Here is a 10402-nt window from a genome sequence, read left to right as displayed (position 1 = left end):
CATATTCAACATGTAGAAAAGTTCTGAGCGGGCCATGATGCACAATCAACAATAGTATTGATTATGGTGGTAACTAGGTACAATTTCAAGGTACTTCTTGTACCATTTCGAGCTGCTTCATACATATACTCTACTACATTTCAGAGACTTATAGTACATTTATTTTCACAACCACAAATACTACTTACTTGGCAAGTTCTGATTTTACATTAATAAAATAATCTGCATTGTTTTAGATTCTACTCCTCAGCATTTTATGTAGATATAGAAAAATCATCCCCACCTCGACCAGCGACATTAAATTCTTCTCACACATTAATGCATCAATAATTATAAAGCTATGATGAAAGACACAAGTACTGATTAGTGATTGTGCTAATTTAACAAAGGTAACATTTTCAGTGTTTTATTCATAAACAGGTCAGGAATTACCCTCCTCTTCCTCTCCAGACCTTACAGTAGATGTAGGACTTGTTGCTTCCTGTAGGGGCGCACCTGTCTTCCGGTTAGCCTCTTAAAATTTCACCGGAGCCACACACGTCTTTCTGAACAGCACCCGTTAATATCAATTTTCTCCGATAATGGACGCGGGATTCTTCCGCGTAAGTCTTCAAACTTATTTCTAACTGTTGTGTGTCTTGCTGGTACATTGTATGGAGACTTGTTTAGAACATGAATATGCAGTATGTGTTGAGGTGGAGGGCCGTACAGTCAGAAACGGTATGATCAGGGCTTCGTCTATCAACTGATGGAAAACAATCTTGGACTTCGACGAGTCGTGTTTCAACATGGCTATTTACAGAGTTTACCCGTCTTTACTAAATAAATGCATATTACCCTATAGCCCCATGTAACGTTATATTACTTACCCATCGTAGCCTTCCCACAATCACGAGCAGATAAACACATTTGCAGGAATTAGACACTAGCTAGCTACTGCTAATCTGTTAGCCTTGACTAAAGATGGCGTCCGTGGGGTTCATCGCTGTCTCTGTGAGGTAGTCACGACCACTGCTATGCTAACGTTAGCCTCGATAAGTACGTTGGACCTGAACATGTGTTGAATAAAAACTCAAATGGCACTTTTGATGGTCTGTCCATGTCGGCGCTGTTGTAGTCATGGTAACTTCCCGGCTGGGGTTAATATTACCCCGTCTTGTTCCCGTGGGGGATTAAGTAGGCTATTAGCTTAGCTCACGTTAGCTTATTTGAATCAATTTGCCGGTTTAAATTTAATTGTGTCCACGTGAACTGACGCTGACTAATAATTACACTTTAAACGAAAAGTCATGTTTAAAAAAAGTAGCATAGTGTTTGCGAACTTAACTTTAACTTTTAGTGTTTTGGTTTCGATGTCAGTATAACCGGTATGTTGTGCTGTAACGTGAACGTTACACGCGTGCCAAATACTGATGAGGTTGTTGTGCAACTACCAGTAAACTACTGAACAACAAATATGTTTCAACCATACGCTGATGTGCAATAGTCAATTTCTGTTTCATTAAATGAGCCAACTAAGATTTAATGTTTTTTTTTTTGTCTCTTTAGGGCACAAGTGCGGAGCAAGACAACCGTTTCAGCAACAAGCAGAAGAAACTGCTGAAGCAGCTGAAATTTGCAGAATGTCTGGACAAGAAGGTACAAGATCATCCACACTTTCAATGTTTGTGCCACATTGTTCATCATTTCTGTTCAAGCAAATTATTGCATTTAAAAATGCAATGACGTTGAAACTTTTTGTACCATATACCAGTCACTGTTGTCATTGTAGATAAGATAGATTTCTGATTGCACAAAACTGTGAGAGACACTGTAGCCTCAGGTCATTTAATCATTGCTTGACTTTATTAACTGGTTGCGGTTTGTTTTGCCCTCAGGTGGACATGACCAAAGTGAACCTGGAAGTCATCAAACCTTGGATTACTCAGCGAGTGACAGAGATTCTGGGGTTCGAGGATGACGTCGTCATAGAGTTCATTTTTAACCAGCTTGAGGAGAAGGTAATGTCTTTAACTGTGTTCATTTTTGTTTTTTGCAGAACTGTCATAAATTTGAGGGCATTAATTTGTCAGTAAGAAGGGATCTAAGCAATAATTGCACATCCTAGTCAAATTGAAATTGAATGGGTAAAGTAACAATTGGTGTAAGACTGATTTATAATGACATAACCATGTTTTGCTGTTATGTTACAAAGTGCCTTTATTCAGCAGTCTTCTAATGATGATGTGATTTATGATTTAAAAGGCCTGAACCAATATGGATGTTATACCTTGCATCAGAAGTATAGCACCAACACCTAATTAGCTCTCTCCTGAGCCCAAAGTCACTGAGCCCAACTCTCCCTTCATGATGCAGTGTGTGGTTTGAGGTGAGTTATATGCAGGGATCACCGAATTCATGTCAGTGAAAGACACACCTGAACAATGCCATAATCATATTCTCCGTAGGTATTTGCAGTGTATCATTAGACTGCCCAGATCCCTTTTTTAAATACAACTGGAATTATAGGTTGAAAACAGGGAAGTTTTGACAATTTGCCACAACCTATTGTTAACTGTAATAGATCTCTTTACATTCTTTAAAGAGTAACTTCAGGAGTATTTTAACACCCAGCTGAAGAGTCATCTCACCGACCACCTCTGATTGAAAGTTTCAAGTGTTTTGCACCTCTGTTAGGTGTGGTCAGAACAAGTGCAACGGAAAACACCTGTTTGACTTGTAACCACACCTAACAATGATACGAGGGTATCATGAACTCAGCCCAGATGTATCTCTACATAATTGTAGAAAGTTGAGAACTTCAGCCACTGGAGGTCAGCAAAAAGAAGATTTCCAGCTGCTTTAGAGTTTTTTTTTCTGTAATACGCCTGTTGAACATCTGACTTCACCCAGCATGCAAGTTAGGTGTGATTAGATGTTGAACAGACTTGAGATCAATACTTCTCGGTTTGGCATCAAGTTACTCTTTAAAAAGTGGAAGGTCATTGAAATATCCATAGCGGTCATGTTTTGACCTGAACAAAATCCTGCCACTAGAGCTGATTTTATGCATTTCATTTTTTAAGACTAAATTGTGCATGTTCTTCATCCCATAGGTTATTGGCTACTTTATGTAAATAGACTTATTTCCAAGATTTTCCTCTTTTTAATCATACTCTATACCCCACTGTCAAACCACTTGGAATGTCTGGATAATGGGTAATTTCCATTGTACAGGCTTACTTTTGGAAATAGGAAAAAGGGTTAGTATTGTATTAGTATCATTCATTCGACTGTTACTAGGCTTGCATCCCATAGCGTACTTGAATGCAAGTTTTGGCATAAATGCGTATTAAAAATGACTTTTATTGTCGTAACATGCTAAAAACCACACATGTATTTATTTGAGAATGATATGTGACACCAGCACTGCACATAAAAATTTTTTTTATTATCTTTTCATTTGATCTTTTTCTTGCCATAGCTTTTGGGGGATGGGGGTGGTCTGTTAAAGCTAAGTGTAAAGGGTACTATTGCATAATGGTAAGAAAGGGTAATTGAATTGAGATTACGGTATCTCTCAATAATTCTATCAGTTGTTGAAATAAAACTCCTTTTTTTGTGTAACTGTGTACTCATTATTGCTTGTTCGTCTCTTGCAATTTAGATAAATGATATAACATTAAGCTCAAGGTGGTTGAGTCTCAAGCAGTAGGGAGGCGGAAGCAAGCCAAGGGAGCTCCGTGCCCACTGATCCCACGGGACTCACTGAAGACACCGGAACTGTACTTGCAGTGTTGGGTTTTAATGCACTCTGTATTGTGGCTATTTGTTTAACTCCTGAAGTGTAGACTGTGGGGAGACTGGAGAACAAGGGGTGGGTAGGGACACAGTAATGTACTGTAGTGGGGATAGCACTGAGAAAATCAAATAATGACAAATAATTCTTTGTGTAATGGGAGTTTTTTTTGATAGATTGTATATCTGTGGAATAACAATCAGAAATGGGTATAACAGCAGTATTGCATGCAGTTTCTATATCTCTAGATATGTCTCCCCTCAGCTAGCTCGCATTCTCAGTTTGAGTTTGTGAGTACGATTTAAATCAGTCACACTTTTATTTTGATAGGCTATTGAGTCAAGTATTGGACCAAGGTATGTTAAATATTCTAGTTAGACTCTTACATGTTTTGATTATGGTTAACTACATAGTCCCAGGTATAGTTTAGTAAGGACTAGAAGGTAGGCAGTCCCATTTGTGGAATCCTACCTCCCCCTGATATTTTGCCTTCTGTTATTTCAACAGCCATTTGGTCTTTTCTCTCCCCCCTTCGTGTGTGTGTTGCAGCACCCGGATAGCAAGATGATGCAGATCAACCTGACGGGCTTCCTGAATGGGAAGAATGCCCGGGAGTTCATGAAGGATCTATGGCCCCTGCTGCTGAGTGCCCAGGAGAACATTGCTGGCATCCCCTCTGCTTTTCTGGAACAGAAGAAAGAGGAAATTAAACAGAGACAGGTGAGCTTCTCCCTGAGATTAACTTGCACAAAATGTCTCTTCTGGCTGTAGGAAGGCCACGGATCTGTGGTCCTTGACAGTGAGTTTGAAGTCCTTGTAGCACAGGCATAAAAAGATTGCTGTGTATGTAAGTCTGTCAGTGTCATTTGCAGAATAGAAGTATAAATAGTAGAATAGTTTGTGATGTCTTTCCCCCCCATTGTTCCATTTCTGTCAGATTGAACAGGAGAAGCTTGCTTCTCTGAAGAAGATTGATGAGGATAAGAAGGAAAAGGACAAGGACATCAGAGAGAGGGCTCAGTCAAAAAGCCCAAGGAGGTAAGATAAAATTATCTTCAGTATTAAAGTTGGATATGTGTCTTTATCATAAAACAGGAAAAATAATTCTGTTTGCTTCTTCTCTGTTCAGGAGGAAGACAAGGTCACCGTCACCACGACGAAGGTCGCCAGTGAAGCGGGAAAGGAAACGTAGTGCTTCGCGCTCCCCGAGACGCAAACCCAGCCCAGCTGGTGGCAGTTCACCCCCTCCACCCCTGATGCAGTTGCCCACAAAACCTTTGGAGCAGCTTGTGGAGCCAGAAATTTCAGGAAGAGCCATGCCAGAAGCAGTCATCCAAGAAGCACCGTCTGCCTGGTTTGTGGAATACTTTGTGTTAAAGTTTAAATTTTGTCTTGGATTCAAATTTGGTAGTTCTTAATGTTAATTTTAGTTTGTATAGAACTCATGACAGAATGTGGGCTTGTTAAAAAAACAAAGTAATATTTATCCGTAGTTACTTTAGTATAGATACAGGTTATACTACCTGTAGTGTAGTTTTGTTTTTAGATTGTGAGGAGGTAAAAAAAAAAAAAACACCCCAAAAGGAAGCATTTGGAATTTAAACATCTTTCTCTGGCCTGTAGTGACACAGTTGTGGAGGTGGTGAAAGCAGACTCTGTGATTGAAGTCAAAGAACCATCACCAGAGAAGACTCAAAAGAAAGAGGACAGGCCCAGGTCCCGGGAAAGGGAGAAGGACAGCAGGAGGGAAAGACCTCACCACCGCTCTCGTTCTCATTCCCGCTCTCGCAGGCGACGCTCCCGTTCGAGGTAAATTCTGACATTCGTAAATATTAGTTATTAAGTTATTCTGGTGTCTTCTGGTTCTTCAGAAGTCTTTGTGTAAAATCAGTGTTCTTAAACAGAAAATAAAGTTTAAAGCTTTCTAAACTCTCCCTCTTTACCCTATTTCAGATCTTACTCCCCTCGGAGAAGACAAAGTCCCAGAAGGAGGATGTCTCCTCGTCGCAGGAGCCCCCCCAGACGTGGGCCCACCGGCCCCAGACACAGACATAGACGCTCCCCTGTCCGCAGGTCAGTGATCGCAGCTTACTGGTCTTTAACCTTTGTAACTTCTTCGTATTTTTATTATTTTAGTATTTCACTGGCCACTGTCAGCTTTTGTACAGTAGAATCTGGCCGTACAGCTTTTCCTTTTGAGAAAATAAACTCTTAATGTTGTGAATGTGTTTGCATCCTGCAGGAGGCGCTCTCGCTCTGCTTCGTCCTCTGGCAGCAGCTCCTCTGGCTCTCGCTCACCTAAAAAAGCAATGAAAAGAATATCTAGCACACCACCCCGAAAACCAGTCCATCATCCTGACACCTCCATTAGCCCTTCAGGGAAGGACAAACGATCACCATCTCCACGGCCCAGAAGGGGCAGAGGCTCTCCATCACCAACTAGATCATCCGGTATGATCTTTATAATTCTTTCATTGCGCTCCTAATTATTTTATCTCGTACTGACAACCACATGAGACTTTCATCTCTGTGACTCCTTCTGTGTCTTAGAAATTAGATTTCAGTATTTAAAATTGTGTGATCCTTAAATTTCTTTGTAAATTAGGTTACTGAGCCAAATGATTCCTGAGCATTTAAAGTTTGTATGTTTGTGTTTCAGGACTAGGCTGTTATTTCAAGAGCATGATTATCATAAGTGCGTCCAAAATTCTTGTTTTTTAGGTTTAAAACGAAAACCAGGAGGAAGGGGTGATTCTCCATCTGATAATGCCAAGCCAAGACCTTCTGACGGTTCTGAGTCAGGTAAGTGTTAAAGGCTGTCTGTTTGCTATAATGGCCTTTCACCTCACAAATTGGGATGACTGACTGAATGGAGTTCCCAATCACCTCTACTAATTTACTTTTTTTTTTTTTTTTTTGCCCGGTCGGTTTGCTCTGGTTTTCAGTAAGAAGGATACAATGGTGGATGTTCGCTTGTTTAAGAGTCATTTCAACATAGCTTTATAGAAAGTTAACATACTTGATGGAGATTACAAAATGCACTATTAAAACAAAAAAAGACATTTCAGGTAATGTCTGAAAGTCCTATTTTAACCTAAAAAAAGGCAGAATACACGTTTGTTAAATTATTTTTAGACTGTAGCAAATGGAGATTGTTTGTGAGGTAGGTTTAGTAAGTCTTTACAGGAACTCATAACAGTGCTCTCATTTGTTAACCTACAATGCTAATTCTGTGTGATAATTGTATATTAAGATATCACTACAAACACTGAACAAAAACATGAAGAATCACACTTAATACTAACACAAGGGACAATAGTAGCATAAATCTACAACCACATTGCATTATGCCTTGTTGAAACCTAATGAAAGCTCAACCCACAGGGATTTTTTTTTTCCTGTATTATCTGTAACTTTTCCATGGCACTCTGTTTCACTGGTTCTGCTAACACTGATGGGACACTCAATGCTCTACATTTCAGAGGAGGATAAAAATGAGAAAGGGGCAACAGCAGATTCGGTGCAGCAGCGGCGTCAGTATCGCAGGCAGAATCGACAGTCGTCTTCAGGTTATAAGCGTTTTTATCCCCGTTCTGTCCTCTCCCATACCCAACCCACTTTCTTTAACCAAGTCTCTGTCCATATTATCTTGCACCCATCGTCTCATGGACTTTTGAAGCTGTGCCCTAACCCCAACCTTGGTGTTTTTTCCTCACCCGCATACAGTTAAAGCTACAATGAAAACAGTTGTTGATGTCCTCTGTCTTGGTTTCAGATACAGGGTCTTCCTCCTCAGAAGACGAAGGGCCCAAGAGGCCGGCAGCAGGGCCAGGTGCCAGAAATGGGGAAGTCAGGAGGAGACGTAGCCGTACTCCATCTCCACGGAGGCGACACAGGGATGTCTCTCCAAGGTCAGACATTTACCACACTACATTTTTATCTGAATGACTTAACCTGGAGAAAAAGCCAAGTTGACTATGTTCTTCTTTGCTCATTTATATTATTTTTTGTGTTCACCCTTCAGAAAAAGGCGTTCTCCATCTCCTGCACGTAGACGTCGCTCCCCTTCTCCCCCACGACGTCGCAGATCTCCCTCTCCTCCTAGACGACGGTATGGCCATATTCATCTTTATCATTTATCTCCTAGAGTAATCATTTTAATATTTTTAATTAACAATTAGAAATGTTTTATTGATAATTGAACTTGGTCATTTTCAGGTCTCCTTCCCCACTTCCCCGCCGTCGTTCTCCATCCCCCAGACGATATTCTCCCCCTATCCAGCGGCGCTACAGCCCTTCACCGTTACCACCACAGAAGAGGAGGATGTCTAGCTCTCCCGCAAAACGCTCTTCTCCAACAGCCAAGCGACGCCCCTCCAGGTCCCCCAAGCGCAGAAGCTCTCCTGTTCCAAGGAGACGCACACCACCCTCCTCCTCATCTCCACCCAGACACAGGAGGAGCCCAATGTTGCCTTCTGTCAGGCCAAGCAGGGATACGCGTTCCCCCGGTGCAGCAGCCAACCGCCTCTCCCCGTCCCCTGCAAACCGCAGTCGCACTGTTAGGGGTTCCACAAGTCCTCAAGGACGTTTTGAAACCTCCGGTTCATCTCCATCTAACCAACGGAGACAGCAGTCCCCTTCACACAGTGGCAAACCCATCCGCAGAGTGTCCCGCACCCCAGAGCCACGCAACAACCAGAGGTAATTAAGGCAGCTAGCATGTCCGAATAATGCAGTTTTATCTTTTTGTGCACTATATTGTATGCTACATGTGTCATTGCCTTTTTGAATGACACCTTTGTCCTCTACATAGACCATCTCCGAGTCCTCAGCCTATGAGGAGAGCATCCTCCAGATCCAGGTCTGTTTCCCCTCAACCAGCAGCTCAGAAACGTCCAGCCCCTGCATCTGCCTCTCCCTCACCATCTCGCTCAGTCAGTGGGTCTCCACCACCAGCCAAAAAGGCCAGCAGTGGTTCCGGCAGTCAGTCCCCCAGCAAGGTTTGTTATTTATTTATTTATTTATTTATTTATTTATTTATTTATTTATTGTTATTATATAGTTATAGTAACCAATAGTCAACCAGTATGTCTTCAAATAAGCGGGAACCCTGTTGTGGCATGAGGGATTATGCTTGGGACAGCGATGCTTCAGAAATCATTCCTGTGATGTTTCTGTTATGTTGTCCTCATTGATTAAATAGAATTGTTACATTGCAGAATTCGGATGTTGACGGCAGTGGAAAGAAAAAGAAGAAGAAGAAGGAAAAGAAACACAAGAAAGAGAAGAAACACAAGAAGCACAAGAAGCACAAGAAGGAGAAGAGTGGGGGCACTGCTACTGGAGATGGACAAGAAAACCAGGGCGTGGAGGAGGATGGAGAGTCAAGAAAGGTTAAATCTGTTTCTGTGATTTTTAGCTACTAGGGCCTTCTGCTCCACAGGGAACATATAAGTAGTGGCTATTATTTAGTCGTTTGCCATGCACCAACAATTCTGTATTTCATGCTGTTTTTGTTTTAGGAATCAGACAGTGAAGTAGAGGACAGCTTGGATGACTTGGAGAAGCACCTAAGAGAAAAGGCCCTGCGCTCCATGAGGAAGGCCCAGATGTCTCCCTCACAGATGTCCTGAAAACAAGAGCCTTTCTCACTTTTGAATTTTCCACTCACTCTTGATGTTTGTCATCAACCTGGTTCAGCTTTAGAATGTACAAATTGTTAAATCTTGAGTCTTTTTTTTTTGTTTTTGTTTCTTTTTACTGGTTTGGTACATTCTGAAGAGTGTGTTTCATTAAGAGCTTGATTTGTCAGTTAGTGTATTATCTAAACTGTAAAGAAGCTTGTGTTGTCCATAATTTTAAATTGTTGAGCAGGGGAACAGTTGAAGAGGTTTCAGAGGTTTAAGTTGGGCAGGTTTCAAATATATTCCACAGCCTACAGTAGATTCCATTGAGAAATGATTGCATGTGCAGTGATTGTCTCTAATGTGCATGAACCACTGACCTTATGGAGTGTAGAGATAAACCAACATACAGTAACATCCTGTTACTATTGCCTTTTATTAGTGGAAACGGTTGCACAGCTGTGTGAACTGTTGGAGGCTGTAACAGAATGTTTTGTCCCATATTGTAACTGAATAGAGGTGTTTGGCATTGTTTAACCTGCTGTTTTCTGACTTTAAATTGGTCTTGTTTCAAGACAAACAATATGATGTGATACAGTTTGCTTTAATTTTTCCAAATGAATTGATATGCAATTTTATGTTGACACCCTTGCACCAAGCTAATTTCTGTGGGACTGCAATATGATTTGTATTTAGTACCCCTGGCTCTTGTCATATTGTCATCCTTTCAGAATTAAAACCTTTTTATAGGATGTGTGCTTTCCCTAATCTTTCTGTCATTTCTGTTTGGGATGGGATGGGAATTTAATTTAGATGAATGAACAAAAAGATGTAAAAAATTAGGTTTGGTTAAAGGTTAACATATGTGTTGCCTAATTGAAATGAAACTAGTGACCGGCTCACTTTTGAAAGCAAAACCTACCAAAACACAACATGCTGTGCATATTAAACAGCTGATTTGAAATACGTTCATTGTAGCTAAATTTAAAAAAAAGAAGAC

General features: G+C 41.0%; 1 protein-coding gene across 6 annotated transcripts; it reads left to right on the top strand.

Moving 5' to 3' along the window:
• Positions 1 to 470: 470 nt before the first annotated feature.
• srrm1 (serine/arginine repetitive matrix 1) lies at positions 471 to 10154 on the top strand. Of its 6 annotated transcripts, none has more exons than XM_051396437.1 (17): positions 471 to 602; positions 1549 to 1638; positions 1878 to 2000; positions 4328 to 4498; positions 4716 to 4816; positions 4908 to 5132; positions 5402 to 5587; positions 5732 to 5851; positions 6021 to 6229; positions 6500 to 6580; positions 7261 to 7347; positions 7554 to 7689; positions 7803 to 7889; positions 7997 to 8479; positions 8592 to 8778; positions 8998 to 9171; positions 9308 to 10154. In XM_051396437.1, the coding sequence occupies exons 1-17, from the start codon at positions 582 to 584 to the stop codon at positions 9317 to 9319; spliced, it is 2493 nt and encodes an 830-aa protein (XP_051252397.1). In that variant the 5' UTR covers positions 471 to 581; the 3' UTR covers positions 9320 to 10154. The 6 variants fall into 6 exon arrangements, with proteins under 6 accessions (XP_051252397.1, XP_051252395.1, XP_051252396.1 ...); XM_051396435.1 differs by having other exon boundaries at positions 9301 to 10154; XM_051396436.1 differs by lacking the exon at positions 7261 to 7347 and having other exon boundaries at positions 9301 to 10154.
• Positions 10155 to 10402: the final 248 nt, after the last annotated feature.

Source organism: Dicentrarchus labrax, unplaced genomic scaffold (genome assembly GCF_905237075.1).
Source record: "Dicentrarchus labrax unplaced genomic scaffold, dlabrax2021, whole genome shotgun sequence".
Lineage (NCBI taxonomy): Eukaryota > Metazoa > Chordata > Actinopteri > Moronidae > Dicentrarchus > Dicentrarchus labrax.
Note: the sequence above shows the minus strand (reverse complement) of the source record. Positions and strands in the feature narration are given on the sequence as shown.